The following is a 23610-nucleotide window of genomic DNA, read 5'->3' on the forward strand; positions in this document are numbered from 1 at the left end:
TACTCTCAGCTATCCAGCCCTGCAAATTCTTCCTCTCCCCCTGTGTGATAAGGTGACAGGCACGAGACTCCACAGAGCGGCACGACTGGTGCCAGATTTACAGGCAGAGAATGGAGTGTATGTGACTTAGAGATGCTCAAGAGCTGATCTCTAGCCTACAGCATGGAAAGGATGGACTGGACAGACTGCTGTGCAACACGTTACTCATGCATCTGGGTCCCAGGCAGAATAAGAGTGTTTCTATGGAACCTGTGTGTATTCATGAAAGTCCTCCGTGCCTGTTATTCTGGCATTCAGCTCTGTCTTCTGGGGCCTGACATAGAGAGACAGCCTCATCTGACACACAGATGCTCTCTCTGAATTAAAGAGCTGGCAGAATTTGCAACTCGTATTTGCCAGAGCACCACAAAGAAGATGGGCAATGCTTAGCAGGTGTGCTAGTCATTTCTTGGCTTATTAAGTGTTTTTTTTTTTCCCCATAACTTTTTGTTTTAAATAAATAGCATTGCGTTTTATGGAAGGTGGTGATCACTGGTGTAAGCTGTACCTTGTCTTTGGGAACAGTACCTGTAATTAGTAATGACAGATCTTCAGATCTGCTGGGCTAATCATGGAAACTTTCAGCAATGAAAACTACAGACCTAGATTCCAAATCCAAAGAAGAATACAGTGTTTTACTTTGGGATGGTTGTGGACTAAGGGCCCAAAACCTGAGTGGACACTACTTAGGAAGTCACAAAAGAAGTGGAGTTACTGTTAAGCCAGAATCTGCCCTATTGCCCTACTGTTAAGCCAGAATCTGCCACAAAAGCAAATTCATTGACTCACACACAACACATCTATAGCTATTCCTCAAATCTCAAGACAGTTCTGAATAGAGATGCCTGAGTTAGTAAAATATGAAGACACTGATTTTCAACTGCTTATCAGAAGAATTCGGTATAGGAATTCAAGTTCTATTAGAACATAGTCTTATAATCAGAACGCAAAATTCAGACCAGTGTGCACATGTTTAAAACAAAGTCTTTCGTTATTTGTCACTAACAAAAATCTACTTGGTGGGATCCACAAATTAAGGATCATTTAGAGTCTCCAGGTTTTTATGTCATGCTGACCAGACTCTTTAGTAATTACAGAAATAAGCAAATCAAATGTAGTGACAACATAACATCAAGCACAATTTGTCTTCTTGTCCAGCAATAAGTTGCATTAAGTATCATCTCAACTAGCATAATTGCCACAGCAACATTCAGATGTTTGAAACAGTGACATTTGATGTAAATGAGACATATTTACATAGACTATAAAAGAAACTGGGGGGAAAAAAAAAAAAGAGAAAGAACCCAGTGAAAGAGCAGCTTACCTATCTGGATGGCTACTTACCCTTCTTTCTCCACACTGATCCACAAATCTCATGCAGCAACAGCTGATTTATTGCTTTGATTGGAAGGTCAACACACATCTTCCTGTCCTGGAACAATCAAGAGTTTAAACATAAACAACAAACATAAACAACGTTACTGTCCTCCTGACAAGGGGTTTCTGTCACATCTTGCTCTGAACTACAGTTTGCTTTCTGTACCTGAGAGATATTCCTTTTCTGGAAAGGTCTCAGAGCAGCCCTTTGGCCCAGGTTGTATAGGAACACTCCGCCCCGACCCCCAGTCCACTGTCTAGTCACAGAGTAGAAGATGCTACATCCATCACTCAGGGCTTTTTTTTTTTTTTTTTTTTTTTTTAAGGGGGCAAGGGTGAGGGGACAGTAATTCTCATTACTGAGACATGCTGGTACCACCTCTTCTTGTGTTGCTTGTTCCCACCCTTTTGCCTTATCAAAGATTTGACTGAATGGATGGCAGGTGGGTTCCCTTTTTCCCTCACATGGAGACTATCAGTAATTGCTGCAGGAGCAAATCCTTCTCCCTTGCCATGGCTGCTGGGGGACTGGCTGCTGTCCTTACAATAGGGTCTGCTGGGCTTTTCAGCTGACTGGTACAGGAAGGATTTGATTGATATTTCTGCTGCTTAGTCTCATTCCAGACCTCACCTTTACTCCTTTGTTATAGACCTTTCTCACATCTCTTTAGCTGCATGGCTTATGGGCTTTGTTCCCAAGGAGAAGCCTCTTGTGCTGGTATTACACTTGGGTACCTGCTGTTCCCTCTCTTCAGGGTATATGCCAGCTAGTTTCAGTCCTTTCTTAAAGCTTGATTACAGACCTTGCTGTAGCTCATTCCTCTGCTGGCAAGTAGGATGTGAATTTCAGGCTGCTTCCCCCCCCCCCCCCCCATCAAAATCCCAAATGATGTTGTCATAGCACCTTGTTAGAGGTTTCTCAGTAGTCAAGCGGTAAGATGGTGCTTCAGTGTTTGTATTTGTTCTGTAACTCCTGCTTTGCTCTCGGTGCATCTCAGCATCTCAGTTGGTACCTGGTCTGGGCTTTGTGGTCATCCTCTTACTAGCACTGTCTTGAGTTTAGTAGAAAATGGATCATAACATCTAGGCTACTGAGAAATAGTGTTTGTTATGAAGACACTGTTACTATGCAGGCAGGAATTGCTGCAGGCAAGTCAGATCAAGACCTTGTCACGGTAAAGCGATGAAGCTTTTCTGACACGATAAAGCTTTAGCAATTTTGCCTGCCTCTGACTGACTGAGACTTCACCTAGGCTATTTTTTGTGATGTTTCTGGAACAGAAACTTTCTGTTCTTCAAACAAGAGCACCAGATGGAAAAGTACTGTAGGTAATAGGTGTAATGACATCACGTAATCCCTGCTGCAGTTAAATCTACATAAAGTGTTTCCTTTAGTGTTACTGGTTCCTCATTGGGGGGAGGGGGCTATCTCAAAAACATGCTGCTTTACCTGCTAGGATATTCCTTTGGATCTCTAGGCTAGGCTACTTGTGTCCAGCTAATGTTCATGCGCTTTTGTACGAATGCTGTTATTCAGTTTGAGTAACAGTCCCCTTCTCCTCCTCCACCCCCCAGCCATGAGCGCATACCCGTGAGGTAAAGCAGTCCTATTCCCTTGCTTGCATGTGGCCAGACTAAGCAAGTTAGGCACATCCAGCCCTCTCTGGGAGCGATAGTTCTTCGTCCCCTCAATCATCCTAATAGCTCTTCCCTGTTCCTGTCCATACTTCCATCTTTCTTTTGAACTGTAAACAGTCTTTCAGATGAGGCTTCAGGAGTGTACTGTGCAACAGCATTAACTTTTCTTTGTCCTTTTGGCAAATGCTCCCCTTACATATCCTGGAACCACACTGGTGTGTCTCAGAACAATAGTACCCAGTCAATGCACCCCAATTTTCTCCTCTTCATCCAGTGCTGTCATCTACTCTTTAACAGTTTGAAATTCATCACTGGGAAGTTCTTGTCTTAATTCTTGTCTGTACCTCAGCTAATAACTTGTCATGCAATATTGTATTAAATACTTTAACTGAAGCCTAGACAAACTGAATCTACCGCACATTGTATACAAAAGTCAAGCATCAAAGAAAGCTGTGAAGTTAGTCTGCAGTGAACTGTTTCTGCTAAGATCATGCTGTATTTCAATTATATTTGCATCTTGAGTTATTCTTTCTGTCAAAGCATGTAGTAGAAAGGGTTTTGGTTTTTTTTAACGTTATCGAGGTCAGACTAACAGGTCTTCAATTTATCTACGTTGCATTTTTTCCCCATGTCTCAAATATGGACACTGCTCGCTATTTTTCAGTCCTGTGGTATCTGCCCCACTTAGATATATTTACAGCACTCTCTGGGCAGTGGAAACATGCAGTGGGGCACAAAGAGCGACAGGTTACAGCACGCCAGAGGGTGAGCTGGTCTGGTGCATGGCTCATGGCTGGCACTCAGATCAGCTTGTAGGCTTAAGATGCTATAGGCTCAGGCAAAAGGGTTTCCAGCAGGTCTGGGCTCAACTTTTATGTTCATTCTCCTCCTTGTTCATCCCTCATGCTGCACTTATAGCCAGTACTTGAGTTTCTTTCCTAGCCTAAAGGAAGAAAAGACAAAATTCCCCAAACTCCTGCTACGATCCTCCACACTCTCTTGTCAATCTCTGTCAGGATCTATACTTTCAACCAAGATAAAATCTAGCCTTAAATTAAATTTCTGATTCTTTATCAAGAAATTCTTTATGGACCAGTGCTAGGGGAACCTCAATAATCAGTCAGCAACGTGGAGTCTGACTGAGAGGCAAGGTGACCATAGTAACGGAGGCCAGCTCCCACCAGCATGGCCAAAGCTGCCCCCATGCTTGATGTGAGAATCGGAGGGAAAGTCAGTAGAAAAGCATAGTGCATCAGAACACTTTTGTGTGCAAGATTCAAAAGCCAAAAAGATAATGCTGGGTTTTCTTCAAAGGACTACTCAGTAAACTACCAGGCCACTGGGAATTGATGGCAGGTAAGAATGCTGTTTGGATCTATGGAATTTTTCTTTTCCACATTACTAGTTCAACTGCAAATCAAGTTTGTCAAGGCTTAAAACCCATTCCTGCCTGCAGGCATTCAGTGTGCTTTGGGGTATGAGTCGGGCACGCTGCAAAAACTACCAACACAATTGGCAACTACCAGAGCTGTAGCAGCCAAGGTGTGAACAGACTGAACATGGAGCGGATCAACAGTCCAAGTCTTGTCCTGTAGAAGAATTCTCCAATTAGTCCTTTTATTATTACTGATATACAAGCCACCTAAACGCGGAAGCTTGTTTCACCACCTTGTTGTATTTCCACTTGAGGAGGTACCTTGTATGCAAGTTTTCTTTGTTGTCCTAGATACATGGACTTTTATTTTTCAGCTTAGTGATGTATTTGTTAGAGTTTAGGGATGTTCTCTTTAAACTACTGGCACGTCCTTTGCCATTTTTCCCTTCTCTCTGCTCAGGACTGTATTCACCCCCACGAGTTAAAGCATCCAGCAATGAAAGTGCATTCCCTTTGGATGTAGCAAGCAAATCCAAATAAACCACTGCCTACTCTTCCATACATCATCCCAGATCACCAAGCTTCTACCTGGAAGCTTTGACAATGCCACTTTTGTATTTGCGTGTGTTTGAAACAAGGAGGACTCTGTATTTATCTGATGCGTGTTCAGATCTGGAGTAGATCTGTAAATGCCAGAAGACTTAGATTCAACAAATAGAAGTGCACAAGACCTTTGGTGGTGCACGTGAATACGACACCATGGATATCAAGGGAACAGTGCTGATTTACACCACTTGAAAAAGTCTGTGGCATTGTTTGAACTTCACCTCCAATCTCAGTATCTCTGATCTTTGCTGAAGCATTAGGGAAAAGGGGTAAATTCGTTTTTTAAAGATTTTTTTGCCTGTTCTCTACAGAGAGAAGAATGCAGTGCCAAGCAGAAAGCTGATGGAGGCGATAACGGTGCCTAGAAATGAGCCTGCAATCCTCCTGTTCCCAGTCAGTATTTTCTGAATAGTGTAAGTTTTGGAAAAACCCAGTATGTGCCTTCAGCTTATTGAAACAAATAAGAGACCTGCAACACAAGATGAAGTTAATGACAGTTTCGATTCACTGCTATGTGTTATGCCAGCCCTGTTGCTGGTTCCTCTGGCTCTGCGGTGATTCACCACTGTCCTGTAAAACAGGCAACACTGGCACGTTGTTAGTCACCTGGCACTAACATGGAGAACACTCACTCTGGGGAAGCAGAAGATTTACTGCTAAACAGAAACTAGGTCTTCCTTTTCCTGGAACCCGGGAAAACCACATTCAGGCTGCAACATGTAAAGCTACGATTGGCTTTTTGTCCTTCCTGAAGGACACCAGGCCAAAATAAAAAGCAAAAACATGCAAAAGGTTTCATGTGTTTATGGTTAACAAATGGCAGCCATCATCTTCTATTCATTTTTCTCTTAGCCACTTGTAAACTGTGAAGTGCTATGTTTTTTATCCATCTGCTTTTGTTGTGTCCCTGAATCTACACCTAGTTCTTTAACAGTTAACACCATTGCTGCTCCACATCCTCTTTCACACCTATTTGAGCATTCCTGTGGTTTAGTTTGGCAGGCTGTTCTCCTTGCCTTATGGACACAAGCACTAACAGACACTAAATGCTCTCCTGGGGCCCCTTAGTATCCACCTGCTCTGTTTCTGCACATGCTCCTCTCTTTAGCACCTACATGCTTTACTTGCATGGTCCCATCTCCTGCAAGGTACCTCCTTCGCTCACCCTCTTCACCACTGTTGTCCCCACACCCTTTGATTTATTTAACCAAAGTAAAATGAAAGTATAGTCTGTAACAAGAAATGGATGAATGAAAGCTCAAAACCAAAAAAAAAAAAAACTTGAACTCTTGCTGTATATGCCACAACTTCTATAATAGTCTTTCCCCAGGCTGTGCTCCTAATGATAGAGCAACATCCAAATCAGGGACTTGACTTCAAAAGCAGTTTCTAACCTCACACCTAATTGATCTGGGTGTAACAGCAGTGAAGGGACCAGAGACCTCTATTGTTAAACTGGTTTGGGATCTGAATCAAGCCCCCTAAGGGTTTTTTTGCCTTAGGCATTGGCTCTTGACTGCAAATCTGACCTAGCTATATTGCAGAGTCTCTTGGCAATGTAAGATGTACAGTTAAGAAAGCTCTGCAATGAAAAGGAGCTATTTTTCTCGCTCAGTCATTGAGCACATGGTTGTTTCCCAGTAGTGTATGTTTTTTCTTTATCCTATGTTCCTTAGCTTGTCCCATCAGATGTCTATTGCTTCATTTGCGAGAGTGATGCATAATCCACTCAGATCAAACTCACATCCAGTGGAAAGAGGCTAGATTTTTTTTACTGGTGTCACTAAGACCAGAACCTAACAAAAGCTTCTTCAGCTTTCTTTTAGATGCTGATTTGTCTGTCACTGTTTGTGCCCTTGCTTGATGAACATAGTGCAGTTACAGTCAAATGTTTTAATGCTTTTATTAACTACATTTTCGGTTTTTGCTCAAATGTCCTTGATCTTAGCAGGAAAAAATCCCAGAGAGAAATAGGAAAAATATAGACTTGCTGCAATGGGGCACAGAGGAGGTAGTGAATTGCCAGATGAACCTGGCTCTATTGGATTGAAAGGTCACATTATTTTAGCCTTGACAAACTGCATGATTACGGCAGAAGTTATGTATCTTAGGAGCCAGGATCTGCTAAATGAAAAAAAGTGAGATTAGAAATTTTGTCTTGTCTTGCCAGAGCCTTGAAACAGAGATAGCTGCTAAGAAGATCACTTTCTTGTCTGTCACTAGGGCCTCTGAGTACTGCAGCTGTACAAACAGATGATGGATTCACATTCTGGCTATGGGAAGAGACAAGCGGGGAAGGAATAAGAGCACCACAGAGGAAGAAGCTGCAAGCCTATAACAGCATGTGCGTGTGGTGTGAAGGGCTGGGAGGACTCAGTCGACCTCATGCCCATGAGCCTGAGGAAGACAGAGAAGGTGATTGAAAAAAGCAGAAGCGGAGAGAGTGGGAGAAGAAGATTAAGGAGCTTACTGTGGGCTCTGTTAAGACTCAGCTGGTGATAGATCATCCAAGGTGACAACCCGAGAGTAAATCACAGAGTAGGAGAGAAGGGCATCCTGTATGCAGCATCGTAGGACAGACATGATGGCCATGCAGACTGTTTATGTCACCCATGATGAATGAGCCAAGGTACTGGGAACACCCACCATAGTACATACAGATATTTGTAGAAACACTTGGGTGATAAGCTGAGAAAGGGAACGGACTGAGGAAGAAAGCAAGCCATGAAAGGCCAGGGAGAGCAAGGGATCAGGTGGGAGAGACTGAAGGCTGGGGAAGCTCAAAGAGGACAAGGGCAGAATAAAGGCCTAGATCTGACAACAAGGATATAACTAGAAACCCTTGCTAAGGGGAATGGGAAGGCGGGTGCTGGTTGCATGGGATCCAACAGCAAACTCAAGAAAACTAGCCTGTTCAGAGGGATTAGATGCAAAGGAAAAGAACAGCAGTGGGAAATATTTCTATAAAAACGGGTCGGTGGTTTTGCTTCTCATTCTTTCCCCCCCAAAACAGCCAATAGCCAGCTAATTTTCACCTACCTCTTTACCTGGGCACCTTAGCCATCACAGCCTGGTTAAAGCTGACTTACAGCTGGGTGTCCAGGATACAGTCCAAACAGAGAGCTCAAACAGTTAGGTTTGAGACAGTTCTCAGACCTATCTACACAACAAACGTTATATACTACGAGCCCACCCTCCAGCTTGAATATAGCACAAGGAAAAAAGCATTCAATTTGCTTGATGCAGCACCATTTCCTTACATTCATGTGGATTTTATTACTCTCTTAGTCTCACTTATGCACCTTATTACTCAGCTCTGCTGACATCAGGAGCTTTTGCATCACTCAGTTTAATATTAACTGCTTGGTGTTCTAATATGGCCAGTTAACAACCTCAGATGAAGTCAGACTAACTGTGGGGTGCGGAATCCTGAGGACTTGTCAGTTAATTCAACCTGAATTTCTCTTGTTTTCCCATTGCCCCAGCATGGTGGTCCTCTGCACAGACACATTTGCAAGGAGGGCAGCAAAGAGGGCTGGCTACAGTGTCAGTCTCTCTGAATGGAAAGCTTTCCTGCAGAACCAATCTGTTCCTTGGCCTCTGACCTGCTTACTTGAGTAGGTAGCCTCCACTGCAAAAATCCCTGCTGGTTTCTGCAGTCCAGTGAGTGTGCATGTGCATGGAGAATGAGGAAACATACATGAAAATTCCCACTTCCACCATCCAATGTCTAGTTCTTCCTCATATGTATTTTAAGTTCCTTCTGCAGACAATCTACTTTGTCAACCCTAGGACCGCTACTAAGACTGTACAAGGAGAAAGGAGAAACTCCCATCAAGTGATAAGCAGTGCCTACATAAATATCTTCACTAGAAATTAATAGCTGATCATCACTGTAAGGATCTGGTAGCTGATGATCCCCTGTGATCACAGAATCACAGAACGGTTGAGGTTGGAAGGGACCTCTGGAGATCATCTAGTCCAATCCCCCTGCTCAAGCAGGATCCTCTAGAGCCTGTTGCCCAGGACTGTATCCAAATGGCTTCTGAAGATCTCCAGGGAAGGAGACTCCACAACCTCTCTGGGCAACCTATCCCAGTGCTCTGTCACCCTCACAGTAAAGAAGTTTTTCTTTCTGTTCAGTGTTTCAGTTTGTGCCCGTTGCCTCTCGTCCTGTTGCTGGGCACCACTGAGAAGAGTCTGGCCCCATCCTCTTGACACCTCCCCCCCCCGATACTGATGCACATTGGTCAGATCCCCCCCCAGTCTTCTCTTGTCCAGGCTGAACAGGCCCAGCTCTCTCCCTCTTTCCTCATAGGAGAGATGCTCCAGTCCCCTCATCATCTTTGTTCCAATCACCAGATTGGAATCTCACTAACGCCACCTTGTTTCCACCCAAAGGCTGGTTTACGGAGACATCACAGAAAAGGCTGATTTCTTTAACTTCCTTCGGAATTAGCATCCTTCTGAATTCTGCCAAGTGGTATTTCCGACCTTATTACAGGGGGCAAAAAATTTGACTGCAGGACAAGAACCTGATCAAAGAGAAATCCCACTCCGGTCCGCACAGCTGCTGATTGTGAGAATGCGCAATGTCTCCTCCAAGACCTGCCATGCTTTGGGCTGGGTCAGCACCCAGGACTGCTATGGAGCCAGAAGCATTTTGGATACGCCCCAGCCAGACACCAGGGAGTCCACCCTGGCTTGAGATACATGGGAGAGGTTTGGCATGGTGGCATGGAAATATTGGTACGACCTGCTCAACACACGCAACACGGCCCTTCACCTCAGCCAGATTAGGTACGTCCGGCAGTCTTCAGAAATACAACGGAAAAGCATCGCTACAAACATTTGGGCGGCTCATTGTAAAATGAGGTTTTCCCTTCCCCAGACTGCGAGAGCAACTTCATTTCTTAACGAGACCGAAGGGGTGACTGTTCAGGGACCACCTGGCAGAAAGCTGCGTTTGGGCCCAGCTCTGCCCAAGGCAGCAGGGCGACCTCCGGCCGGGGCAGCCAGGAACCAGGACCTCGCCTGGGCTCCACAAGCTCCGCGGCCTTGAAGCCCCGCGGCTCCTCCTCGACCGTGAGGTGAGGTGGGGGGGGGGGGGTCAGCCCCTCCCCCGGCGCCAACGGCTCCGGCCCCTCGCGCACCCCCTGGCGCGCGGGCGGAAAGCCGCTCCCGCGGCAGAGAGGCAAAAACAAGCGCCGCCGCCGGCTTCAGGCTCCGTGAGGAGCGGCTGACGGCTCCTCCCCGCGGGCTGCGCGACACCGGCCGCCGGCCGCCTCGGCCCGACCCGGCCCGCCCCGCCCGGGCGGGGGTACCGGCCGCCGCCCCCTCCGCGCGCCTGACGCAACCCCCGCCCCGCTTTGCCCCACGCGCGGCACCGCGAAACACCCCGGCCGCGTTGCATCACCCCGCGCCGCCACCACCGCCGCCGCCGTGCCCGCTCCCACCAATCAGCGAGCGGCGGCGGCCTGTGCCGCCAATGAGAGGCCGCCTCCCGGCCGGGGGGGCGGGGCGCGCGGCGCGCGGCGGCCCGGCCTTTAAAGCGCCGCGGCGGCGCATGCCGCGCTACGAGCGCCTCGCGCTGCTGCCGTTGCTACCGTTATGCCGGGAGACTCGCTGCCTGCCGAGGAGCTGCTGGGCCGGCCGGAGCTGGCGCCGCCCCCGCGGCAGGCGGACGGCGCGGAGCTGAAGGCGCCGTTGTGGATCTTCGGGTACGGCTCGCTGGTGTGGCGGCCGGGCTTCGAGTTCACGTCGCGCAAGGTGGGCTTCATCCGCGGCTACAGCCGCCGCTTCTGGCAGGGCGACACCTTCCACCGCGGCAGCGCGAAGACGGTGAGGGCGGGGCGCCTCGGCGGCCGTTGGGCGGGCGGGGAGGGGGGCGGCGGCGGCGGCCCCGCTTCTAACGGCTTTGCCTCTCCCCACAGCCCGGCCGGGTGGTGACGCTGCTGGAGGACTGCGGGGTGAGTAGGGGGCCGCGGCGGGCTGGCGGGGAGAGGGGCGTGCAGCCGGCCGACTCCGGGCGGCGGTGCCCGCATCAGTAGCCGGCACTTGCTCATGTCAGCAGCCGAGTGCTTTTCTGCCCTGCTGGGGGTGGGGGGCGGGTTATCTTGCTCTGCCCCTTTCTGTCATCAGTTCTGCAGTTTGTTCCCTGAACAGACTTCCACCAGCTAGCTGGTGCAGGAAGGAGCAGTTGAAGAACTAGATAGGTTTGCTTTGAAGCATAAATGGACTTGTTCATTGCAGTTACAGCATCACGTAACCACCTTGCTCTTATTTTAGGCATGCACCTGGGGTGTAGCCTATGAAGTCTGTGGAGAACAAATTGCTGCATCACTGCAGTATCTGAACATGCGAGAAGCTGTCCTGGGAGGCTATGACACCAAGTTGGTGAAGTTCCACCCACAGGATAAAGATGCAGGTGAACCCATCTTGGCCCTTGTTTACATTGCAACGCCACAGAACCCTTCTTACCTTGGCCCAGCATCTGAAGAAGACATTGCAGCTCAAATCATTGTCTCAAGTGGTTGTGCTGGCCATAACATAGAGTACTTGCTGAGACTAGCGGACTTCATGCGCTACTTCTGTCCTCAAGCAGAGGATGAACATCTCTTCTCCATTGAAGAGGCTCTTATTTCTATTCTTCCCTGCCTATACCGCACAGAGGAGTCCCTAGAAGAGACTGCAAATGTCCCTCAGAAGTCCAAGGGCTGAAGCAGAAAACTTGCAGGGTACCAGTAAAATGGAAATAAGGGAGAAAAATGGGACAGCCTTAATTCCAACAAAATATACTGGACTGGGTAAATAAAGGGAACCTTAGCAAATAGTAGGGGAGGAAGTGGAGGAGCTGTAAAGCATGTTTGCTATGGGACTTGCAATTAGTATGCCTGCTACACTCCTTACCTGTAACACTAAGATAGCTATTGCTGCTTTCCTGCTGGGGAGCAGGGGTCTTGGCTGGTAGATAATCTTCTTCTGTAAGGCTTGCTTTGGGGGGTCAAACCTGAAGCATTCACTCTTTTCCTCTGAAAAGAAGCTTGTCTCTTCTGTGTACTTCCTTCCCTTTTTTCTTTTCTTCTTTCTGAAGACCAGTTGAGCAGGACTTGACTGGGCTTAAGCAGTCTATATGTAATTCTACCTCAGGCCGGCAAAGCTGCCTGTGTGGTGGTGGAGACTTGGGCAGGCTCTGCTAAACAAGACCCCCTATTTTCCCCTGTCCCACCTCCACTACAATGACCTGACAGTAAATGTCAGGATTTCTGTGCAATATTGAATGAACTTGCCTCTGTAGGTCCTACTTCCTTATGTTGCAAAGGATCAGATGAATGCACTTATTTTCTAAAATGTCGTGTCTTATTTATTATATGTTGCATGCTCCCTTAGGAGGGATGTCTGAACTGTTTATTTACATGCCACACTGGTATGTGGTTCACATTCAACCTTGCATTTGTGCCTTCTAGTTTTAGATCAGTTTTCTGAGGAACTAAGCCTGCTTTAAAGACAGAAGCTTTTCTCCAAGCCTCACTGACTCTGTGCTGCTACAGTCTTAACTGACTTGATAAGAAGTGGTCCTACCTGTGTGGAAAGTCTGTACTGTCTGCAGGAAAGCTGTCTGGATGCTGCAGCACTCTAACCTTGTGCTGGATAAGCCTATTAGGCTTCAGGATAGTATGGGTTTCTCTAGAAAGCATTTGAAGGTTCTAGTTTCATACCTAGGTGTCTAAGCAATCCCACTTGTATAGTACACTCTCCTTTGACTACAAAGGACTGTGACTGAGCATATTTGCAAGCCTTTGAGTTATCTAGAAGCCTGCTTCCATCATGTTAAACAGGCAATGCTGCAAGCTCAGGCTTTTGAACTTGACATATTAATGTCAACAAAATCCATAGTATTTACTTAAAAAAAAAAAAAAAAAAAAAAGCTGCTACTGCGGCTGTGGCAAAATAGCTTTTGGGAGCTGACTCCTGGGACATATTGACTCCTCCCAAATGTCTTTTTTAATTAAAAAAAAAAAAAGGATGGGGGGGAAGGGGGCTAGGAAGTTTGTATTACTGTGGCTTGTATGTATATAAAGCTATACTGTACTGTGCCCAGTAAAAAACAAAATGACAAAATTCTAAAGTTTTTTTGTACTCTGGTCTCTCTCATTAGTGATTTTTGCATTCAAACTGACCCTTAATAGGTTTTTAAAAATAAAGTGATGCTGCCATTGTTCCTGTGTATAAAAAATCTCACTGAGCAGCCTCCTTCTGCCAGTTCTATTAGAAGACACCAACTGACCCTTTCCCTTTGAAAAAAGGGGAGTTGAATCATTTTGTTTTCTCAGCTTTCAGCTCTTGTTGATCCTGGAGTCCAAGTGCTGACAATGGATACAAACCAGGCCTCCTGGCAGTGGAGGTCAGGCATAAAAACGTAATTCTCCCTTGGCAGGTCAAAAGGTTTCTTTTTAAGTGTAACTTGGCATCACTGCTTCCAAGAAGTAATGGCAAAAGGACAAGAAACAGCAACTCACAGCTCAATCTGACTGGAGCAGGGGAGAAAGTTCTTTCCCTTGTCTTGTGCATAATATGGTATGTTCAGGGGTAATGTGTGGTGCCCTTCTGGACTCCTCTAGTCACCACTTGCCTCAACACTGGTACATCATGTTACTTACCAGTATTACCTGCCTTGACTCCTGAGTGATGAAGGAGTGACAGCTAATTGAAACAATTAACTTAGTGCTAATGAAAGAATGTTAGAGAAAACTGAGCTCTTCCTTTTGCTTGAAGGCTCTTGCTTCAACTGAGTAGCTGCGTTTCCCCATGGGAGCTGTAAGCCTGGGGTTCAGTTACAGGAAAATCAAAGACTCAGCCCTTCTAAGGGAGAATACTCAGCAGAAAGCCTCTTCTTGCCCTCTTCTGCTGACAGTGCTGCTCTGAGCGATGTTTTGTTCTCTATGTGAGACCATAAAACATCTTTGGAGTAACTCATGGGCAATTCTGGAGATACTTAGAGATGGGGAATGTCCTGTTGTTACAAGTCTCCTATGAGAGAAAGCAGTACCCACAGTTGATGGGCATTTTTATCATTAAACTGATACTTTGGGGAGAATCTCCCTGAGATAGCTTATGGATGATATGGCCCACTTACAACTGTTAAGCCCTTACCAGGGTGGCTTGCAAACTTCCATTCCTTCCCTAGCTGTCAAGCCTTTGTGGCTTGCCAGTATCCCCCAGCTGGAAAATTACAGGGTTAAAGAATCAACTTACCAGCAAGGAGAATGTTCTCTTAGTACAAGACTACGTGCTCAAATAGCAAAGTATCTCCAGATAAAGCAAAAATATCTTCATACCTTTCCAAAGTTTCAAAGGCACTTAGTCACTTCAGACAGCTAGGAACTGATAGCAGATATGCAATAAGCATCCTGCATTACTATTTCATATGGCCAGCTGGTTTTCATCCCATCTAGGCAGGATTGGTTCCATGATCTTTCATGTAAGCAGTAAAGGACAGGCAGCAAGTGCTTGTGAACAAGTCAGTGGTAGGACTGTTCCTTCAGCTGCTGTTTCTTCTTTTCTTGAAGAATTATGTATTTTAAGCACAAGTGTAGAGAAGCCTCACTGAACTGCCATTTTTCTCCTGAATGAGCTCTTTGTAGTGATGGTCCAAGAAAGAGAGCCTGTTTTCTTTTCATAGCCCAGCAGGAGTGGCAAAGGCAGCAGCTTCCCTGTTGTCTGCTGTCGTCCTGTCACTGCATCTTATAGCCATTAGGACAGACAATGAAATATTTCAAAAGTTCTTTCTTGAGGCCTTTCTTGTGTCCTGTGATTCTGGGAACTAGTCAGGTTTTAGTTGGCTGATGAACTTAGGTTAAGATTCCAAATTTGAATTTTTGGTCACATGAGTGAGGAGAGGCAAAGCCCTGCAACATTTGCTATTTGCCCAGCTAATGTGTTATATGGCTACTCAAAAGATGGGACCAAGGTGTTTTGTCTCTGAAGAACCAAAGTTGTGGAAAATTGCTGCTCGGAGATAGTCGTATGACCTTGTGCTTGTGAGTGCCAGGTCAGTGATAATATGTGAAGACAGTATGCAGTGAGTTCCAGAGTACCCCATACACATTTCACTACAAGCAGCCTCCCCCCACTTCATGTGGCTACTTTAACAGTACTCAATCTAGGCAAAGCAGCACAGCCCAGTGCAGTAAAAAGCTGGATGTGGGCACAAATCTGTGAGCTCTGCCATAGGCCTGAGGGCTAACCTTGGACAAAGCACTTCAACTTTTTTGGAAGAGAGTAATAGTATCAACCCCATGTGCAAAATACTGCTAAGATATCTCTGGAGATGCTTTCATATCTAGTGGCTTCCTCTCTCATTTGCAACTGAGTTCCCTAACAAGCTCGCTCCTATTGGGTCACCTCACGCTAGAAATCAGCTTTCCTGCTTGTAGTGTAAACGTGTTTACCAGCTCTCTCACTTCCCAAGTTTTAAAACACCACAATTCACATGATTTCAGTCCCTTCTTCACTCTTTCCCATTTTCCCACCCAATGGCTCCCACATAACCCTGGGAACGTAGGCCTGATGGTCACCGTTTCTAGAGCACATTAGGTAAGGGCCCACCCAGCTAAATAAAGTAGATGACAACAGTTAATCCAATCCTGGCCTCCATATGTATAAAGCACTCCCAAGTGCACATGGTCTTTACTAGGACAGGAGAAAGGAAAAAGATACTCAAGAATGTTTAAAAGATTCAAGGAAGATGAAAATAGAAGAAAAAGGCTCTGTCTTTCAGATGCTACCATATCACATTATTTCCAAGTACAGTGTTGAAAACCAAGGAGACCTCATGCAGTAGATCACCATTAGGATGATTCCAGCTTTGGTAAAAATGAGATCCTGTCATGTAAATATAGATAACTGTAGTTTAAATATAATATCACCCAACTGTAAACTTGCCTAACCGATGCTCCATGCCCTTTTCTAGATGAGACTTAGGATTCAAAAATCAATGAGATTGCCTCTCACTGGGGAGGAGGAAAATATGAAAAAAGACAAAACTCTCATTTGTGGTTGATCACAGTACTGGGACAGGGTTCAGAGAAGCAGGGAGGATGTAGGAGAGGACAGTGACCTGGGAGAGGGGTAGGGAACAGACCAGTATTCCTTGTTTGGGTATTCAAGCAGCCAGCAGTTTGGTCAGGTCTCCTTGAGGAGAACATACACTTGAGCATACAGAAAATGGGGCCAGCACAGACTCTTAAGACTATCAAAGCGCCAGAGCAGGCTGTCAGTCCCAGCAGGAGCAGGGAGCTCAAGGGGAGGGACGCTGCTGCGGGGGACTCACCTACAGCATCCTGAGGGGCCCCACAGCTCTGCCGCGCACAGCTGGGAGAGGCGAGCTCGCAGTGAGTGTGTGCAAGCTACAGAAGGTGGCACACAATGAATTCAGCAGCTGTTACAGGAGCTGCAGCTGGTTGTATGTAGCACATGTGTTATTCCCTATGTGTCTGTTTGCCACTCGAGACAGACTGAAATGTGGATTTTTATCACTTACAGATGCTTCACAAGCAGAGGAAAAGTAAAAGCCAAAGCCAAAGAACACTTATCACAGCTACTGGCTTCTGCCCTGGTCAGTCACAATCTCTGCAGTGACACAGTCTGGCTGGCACGTGCAGAAAGCAGCCTGTCGTCTTTGTGGTTTTTTTTTTTTTTGTTATAGCATCTGCAAAGGCTGCACTCTATCAAGCTCTCCCATCTGCAGTAGAGGCTGAACAGCACTTTATACACACTACAGAGCGGATCTGTCAAGAAACGATGTCTGGTTTTGTAACAGCCTGTTTTTCTGCTCCTGCTGCCTAAAAGGACGGAATAGTGAAGCAGGGAAAAGAACAAGGGTGTAGTGGATGCGTGGCTGCAACGAGACAAGTGAGATTGACTTGGCACAGTATGGCCTGAACCAGTCAGCACAAAACAGAGAGATGTGGTCACCTGCGTGCTTTCGAGCTTCTCCATTTAACACATTTCAGATAATTTCAGTGCCAGAATAGTAGTACTGCCTATGGCCAGCAGGTGCCAAAACCTAGTATCATGAATCAGTCTAGGCCTGAAAGTCCTCTGTGAAGCTTTAAATTGGTTTATATCGCATTCGGTTCTCCAGCCTAGTCCCAAAGGCAGAGGGGAAAATGAATGAGCAGAGACTGGATGGGAGGTTTTTCCTGAGTCAGACCTCTTGCTTTGGTACTGTCAGTTCTCATGAAAAGCCCTATACTTTAGTAGCATCAAATCCAAAGTTTTTTTCCTGTAATTCAGGAATAAGACAGTGCAGCATAATTCAGCATAAGGCAGTGCAGTCCCAGCATATGAGTGGGCAGTGATGTAGTACTAACACACAGCCTAGCTCAGGACTGCATAGTTCCCTGGCCACAGGAAGAACAAGAGGGGATTAAAAAAAAAATAGATTTGCAGCCAGGTTAGGGGAAAATTACACTGGCAGCAAAAGTAGCAACCACTCAGCAGACTTGGGGATTTCCTACTAACTAGTTGCCTTGGCTTAAGCAAAAGCCTCTCTCGTTTAACTACGCAGTATTGAAGTTATTAGAGAATTCCTGTATGGTTTCATAGCGGTGTTAGGACCAGGAGGCAGTAGAGAGGAAAGGGAGGCAGGAAGGAAGTGGGCATCCTGGACAACACTGTGGAAGCTCTACATGGTTTGTTTACAAACCCCATACACTTTTTGTTTGGTTTTTGGATGCGTTTTATTCTTTCCCAGCTCCCTTTTCATCTCATGTGTAGTGCCAGCCAAACTGATGAGTGTTTATGCTTTTGAATTCCTGAAGCACAGCCAGTACCTTGAACTCTAGAGAATGAGGCTGAAATAATGTAAAAGGTCAGGCAAGTTCAAAGACAGAGAGGTGCTGTTTTCCTAGCTGGGGACACCAAACTGTTCCCAGACCACACTGAGCTTTTCTGGGGACACAAGAACAAAGACTGCTCTCTTCTGTCCTCCTGCTTTTGCTGCTTTTTGCCTCCCTCTTCTCACTATTTTCATGGGACACATTTCCATGAGTCTTAAATTAAAATCACCAAGGATCAGTTTGGCCCTAGTCTGACAATTTAGGAGACACCTGATTGATTGATAGCTAATGGTCTTAAAAGCTCCTATCACCAAGAGAATCAGGAAAGGGGAAGCTTTTATCCAAACCACTCAAGCCATGGTAGCTCAGGTAGCAAAAGCAAATGCCAGCTCCCTGCTCTGTCCACAAGCAGCTAGTGGGTATTACAGCACTTAGCAGCACCCAGAAATCGGTAAGCACTCCACTCACAGAAAAAGTCGTCTCTGGATGAATTTTATACAGAAGAGTTTTTCATTCAGCCTGTAAAACCTTGCTGCATAGGAAGCTTGTCCTGCAGAAACATGACTAATGCATGTCTGGGCTCACTGGACACATGGTGGCCAACTGTACCATGCAAGTCAGATACTGCGCAGAGCAGCCACAGATGGCCTCTGACATACCGGACTCATCACGGTTCATTTCTGGCTGCAGGTTTCTGCAGCCCAGGGGCTTCGTAAGCACACGCACACATACACAAGAGGCGGCATGCTTGAGGCTAGGCACCATCCCCTCTCAGACTTGCACAGCAATGCACCTGCCCCAAATATCTTCATTCACAGGTGAAGGGGGAGGCTAAAGAATGGTTCAAGCCAACATCAGCACTGGAATTCATTAGTTTATGGCCTCAGTAATCTGTTTTGCTAGTCTGCCTTGAACTGAAGTTATGGACCTAGCAACACCATCAGTACAAACAATACTGAAGTCATTTCACAGACCCACATCCGACCTTCTTACAGCAATTACAAACAGCCCACAAACAGTCTCGGGGCAACCACAACCAGCTCGCTGACATTAAACTCTGTCTACACAATGCATTTGTGACATTTGAAAACATTCAGAAAACAAGCAAAAAAGTAGCCTTTTTTCCTCCTTGTCTAGACGAGACACCAGTGATTGATTGATTGCAAACTCCAGGTCAGCAGAAACGTGGCATGTGATGGCAAAGGAGGGAGCACGCACTGTCCTGCTTCCAGGCGATGGCAAGGCAGCTCTGTCATCAACAGGAACACAGAGGCTGCTGGTGAGCGTGCTGACGCTACCTCCCCTCACCCTGCGCACCCCGCGTGCCAGGGCTCTGTTGATGTGTTCGCTTTCCAAGTGCGACGGAGCAGCTAGTGCTGTAAGCGACCTCTGGGAACTGCAACCAAAACGCTGTGAGAGGCTGCTGGCGCTCACTGGCGGCAGATACTGTTACAGAGAGCCGGGGTCAACAGCCTTGTCCTCAGGACACTCCGACAGACATCATGAGCTGGAACCTCTCTGGTTTTTTTTTCAGTGAGGTGCCCATTTCCTTCAGAAAATGGATCCCAAAGTAAATTTCAAACAGCTAGCTAGTTTTTAGACTCTACATTTATTCATTCTTCTGTCTGCTTTATAACAGTGTGTTTTTCTCCAAAGCTTTAATCTTCCTCCAACACACAATCTCATTTTTAGAGGGGGAAAAGAGCAGGAATGCCCAGCTCCCTGTAGCTATGATGGATACTGCTTTTTATTTTCCCTTTGACATTCAACCTCAGACGCACCATTACCTCCGGCTCTGTTAGGCAAGAGCCAGATGAAATAGTCTCTCTTGTTGCTGCATGGCACAGTCAGTTCTGGAAGTATTTGCATCTCTAAACCACATATATATTGCATCTGTTCCTGGAAATTCATCTGATAATTTGAGGACAGATCAGTCCTGGACTGAGGATAAAAAATAACAGTGGGACCACTCTCAGTCAGAATAAATAGCCACTGTTTTTTCCAGAGGATTCTTGTCTCATCTCACTTCATAAAGGATGTTAGCAAACAAGCAGCAGCTCAATTCCTTGTTTCCCCCTTGTTTAATATGTGGTCCCACATTTGTTTATGTACCTTGCTCTGAATGCAAGGCGACCGTTTCCCACACTGACTTTTCTCTGGTAAATCGCTGTAGCGAGCAAGTCCTTTGCAAACTTTAATTCACCTTCACAGCATCTTTGTGAAGTAGTATAATTTTGATTTTACCGATGAAGTGTCAGATCAAGAGTGTAAGTTCAAAAGCGTACACTGACTTTGATTGCACATATTGCAACATTAAGGAATGATATTTTTCAAAGCACTTGGAACCATACCTTATAGTAGGTATTCAGGGACACCCTGTGAGAAAAAGATACTGTGTGTTCATGTAATCAGGACTGTATGAAGATGTATTTTTATAAGAATCATTTTAAGCTTTCATGGATACCTTTGTCATCGCCTAATTAGAATTCATGTTTTTGCAATTTTAGTCATTTGCTCTTAGTATTCTTAAAACCTCACACATTTAACTTTGCAAAATACTGATTTGCCAACTAAAAATGAACTTCGGCAGAGAAACATTTTTTTGTTTTGTTTTGTTTTGTTTTTTTTACATAACCCTTAAATCAGTTGTAAGCCCTCAAGCTTCTTTAGCCAATGGCATAGGCTCACAGTTGCTGGCGGTTCCAAGCTGCTCACATGTGTTTACTCCTGCAACATCTCAGACATAAGCTCTGTTTTAAATTTAAAATTTAAACAACATTACTTCTCTCATTTGTTATCAGTTATATCACTGCAAGGAAGAGCTGGGCTTCTCTAATCTGTCTGTAAATATTCTGCTAAACCACTCTCACCTCTAACTTTTAGCTATTTGATTCCAGATAGACACAATCATGTATAGCTAAGGACATCAAACTACACTGTAACTGACTGGTATTAATTATACAATATATACTTCTGATCATATATGACAATAGCACGCTATCAAGGCCAGGGAAACGAGTCTCCTTCTGCAAAGTTCATGATGATATTTTTCAAAAACACGTTAAGTCACTTGGGGCTGTAACAACCCATAAAAGTAATCGTCATGCCTTCTAGTCCTAAGTCAACACCGCATTTAAAAACCTGCTTGTACAGATCTAGCATCACTGTCTGTAAGTTTTGAACTTGTTGATAGGAACTAAGCCGAGTGTCAAATAATTAAAAAAAAATAAACAGCAATTACTTTTCCATGTTAACCAAATTCAGTATATATCACGGTACAATTATGGCTAAGAGTAGACACAGTAACTTCCTCCAAAAGAGTATCAAAGAGAATGATGAAAGACTGTCATCACCTGAGACAAACATGTTATGAAGCTGAATTACTGTTTCAGAAGCACCTGAAGTCCAGATACTGAAATTGTACCATTACATATCTCTAGAGCTATATCAAATGTTATCTTTGCAAAGAAATACCATAATACTATGGCTATAAATGAGATGAAATCAAAGAAAAATCTAGATTAAACGTCAAGAAAAGAGGTCTGTAGGGATGCAGAGGTTGTCTAAGGAAGTATTCATTTGAACTCTATGGAAGGAGGCAAGAGCAACAAGAAGCTCCAAGACACAGAAGAGCCCTCACACCAACACCAGCACCTGGCAAGATGCATGGGGTGATCCCAAAAGGCTTTTTTTGGACGTTAGTTTTCAAGATTCTATATGATTTCATGTATTCTAGCTAGGAAGTTTTTTAAGGCTGAAGGTCTCTTCTGTTTCCCATACTTGCAGAGGAAAACCATGGAGCTTTGTCACAGGTAATAAAGTGGCACCCAGGGGTGTGTCCAGCTGCGCTCCATTTTATTTACTAGCCAGCAACACACTCCACTGGCCAGCAAGTAGGTAAGTGCAATCACACAGCAAAAGCTTACGGTGGTTTTTTAAAATATCGTCATAGAAAGCAATAGTCAGCAAACCAAGCCTGAAATTTGCTGACCATTCATTTCCATTAAAAAAAAAAAAAAAACAGACACAACTGTTTATAGGCTCACAGAAATGCAATCTGTGCTTTGCAAATTAAGACTGACACGGGAAGGATCAGGACTACCAAAGACAATTTCTTCAAAGAAGTCAGATCACCGTGAACCAATGCAAACCGCACTTACTCCATCCACATCTCTGTGGTAAGATCAGATGGCTTTTAGGGCTCCTTTGATATGAGCTTAGGCTTGTCTACCGAAAAAAGTGACTTGAATTAAAGGAGAATGTGATTCTGTTAAATATAAAAGTCACTAGTTCTAGTTGTGAATAAGGAAATTTGAATAAATTTATCATCCGTTTTGCATGACAGTCCAAAACAGGAGTAAGCTGTCAAATAGATTCTGCTAATCTCAGAGCAACGATAAAACTTGTTCTCGTTTTTGTAAAGGTTGGTGAAGGTTTATTCAAGGTGACAATGCTGCAAGCTATGCACACACTTAGCTTTATTTGCATTCAGTTTTCATAACCCTGAGATGCAAGCCTATGAAGGTCCTTTGTTTAAAAATTAACACCTTTAAACAGAAACACTTCTCCTGTCAACAAAAAATCCTGAAGACAGGATTGACATGAGTTAGATAAGGCTAAGGAGCAGGGAGGAAAAAACAAGTACTTCAAAGCAAATGCCATAAGGAAGACAAGGGATACTTGGCTACTCTTGTGCTATAGTACAAGATTTAACACAATCAGTACACTGATTTAACACAATCAGGGACACCGTAGAAGAAGGAAGGAACAGTCCACAGGGAAACTCAAGAGGGCATGAAAGTGTTGTTTAAATATTTTCCTCCTCTACCTCATTCTATCAATGATACTCATCAGCTAAGGCAGGAAGTTGTCATTTCATACCTGAGCACTGAAACACTTCCTCATGCCTGGATGCAAAATAATAGCCTCATATGCCACAAGAACAGCATTGTGTAAATAAAGTTTGCTATAAAATGTCTGGGAGATCCATTAGTTTTGGAGTAACTTTCCTTATGGAAGAGGCAGGACCTAACAGGAGGGTAAAGCTGGAAGAAACCCAGCTTACGTTATCACACCTTTCTCCATTTCATAAGGTATTTGTTGCACGCTTTTCAGAGGAGCAAATGCTAATCTGAATGCTGCGAGAAAAACTGCTGTTTACAATACAGACCTGCTGGTTGAGTCTGAGAGCGGGGCTATCTGTATCATCCATGCTCCAGAGCTCCAGAGAGAAATGATGAATCTCCCCTTCCTCTCTCATTCACTACTATGCATCTGGTTCATGCAGCAAAACAAAAAAAATTCCTTCTCCATTCAGTGGGTGCTCATGCCTACGAGCAAAGATGTGATTGCCTTTATTTTAATATATATGTCTCAGTTATACTCAGCATACAAGCAGCAAGTCTTTGGGTAGAGAGCTATGAATTGTTTTCAATCTAATCAAGCAAAAATGTCGAAAGGACAGCATTCAGGGCATAACCACCCCTTACTGAGCAAGGATGGGAGCACAAGACATCCCTATAAAGCTCCTTCATAGGTATTAATGTGTGTTTCAGATTGAATAGTCAACAAAATGAACGATGGAGGCAGAAATGAGAGGAAGAGCCTGTTTAGTATATCTGGGAGCAGAAGCAGGCCAGCTGGCTCTGCGGGAGATCAGGATTGGCAGTGCAGTGGTCACAGAGCAGCATTCCCTCTGCCCAGATCTTTTCTCACTGAGTGCTTTGCGTGCCA

At 45.1% G+C, this 23610-nt stretch overlaps 1 protein-coding gene and 1 long non-coding RNA gene across 4 annotated transcripts in view; one reads left to right on the forward strand and one right to left on the reverse strand.

The window, feature by feature from the left end:
• Positions 1–10775, reverse strand: part of LOC138067475 (uncharacterized) — a 44673-nt gene extending 33898 nt beyond the window's left edge. For both annotated transcript variants that reach the window (XR_011141473.1, XR_011141474.1), the window contains exons 1-2: positions 10642–10775; positions 1384–1471 (exon numbers count right to left, since the gene is read on the reverse strand). This is a non-coding gene — a long non-coding RNA (uncharacterized lncRNA). The remainder of the gene's footprint in view (positions 1–1383; positions 1472–10641) is intronic.
• On the forward strand, positions 10545–22169 carry CHAC1 (ChaC glutathione specific gamma-glutamylcyclotransferase 1). Of its 2 annotated transcripts, XM_068945881.1 has the most exons (3): positions 10545–10876; positions 10969–11004; positions 11324–22167. In XM_068945881.1, exons 1-3 carry the CDS (start codon positions 10646–10648, stop codon positions 11753–11755), a joined length of 699 nt encoding a protein of 232 aa, XP_068801982.1. In that variant the 5' UTR covers positions 10545–10645; the 3' UTR covers positions 11756–22167. The 2 variants fall into 2 exon arrangements, with proteins under 2 accessions (XP_068801982.1, XP_068801983.1); XM_068945882.1 differs by lacking the exon at positions 10969–11004 and having other exon boundaries at positions 10580–10876; positions 11324–22169.
• Positions 22170–23610: the final 1441 nt, after the last annotated feature.

The sequence above is a fragment of the Struthio camelus genome, chromosome 5 (assembly GCF_040807025.1).
Source record: "Struthio camelus isolate bStrCam1 chromosome 5, bStrCam1.hap1, whole genome shotgun sequence".
Classification (NCBI taxonomy): Eukaryota; Metazoa; Chordata; class Aves; order Struthioniformes; family Struthionidae; genus Struthio; species Struthio camelus.

Bases quoted from the DNA above. Each gene is read 5' to 3' on its own strand.
- CHAC1 (XM_068945881.1), top strand. From the start codon at position 10,646: ATGCCGGGAGACTCGCTGCCTGCCGAGGAGCTGCTGGGCCGGCCGGAG. The intron at 10,877-10,968 runs GTGAGGGCGGGG...CTCTCCCCACAG, and splicing joins ACCGCGGCAGCGCGAAGACG to CCCGGCCGGGTGGTGACGCT. The intron at 11,005-11,323 runs GTGAGTAGGGGG...CTCTTATTTTAG, and splicing joins CGCTGCTGGAGGACTGCGGG to GCATGCACCTGGGGTGTAGC.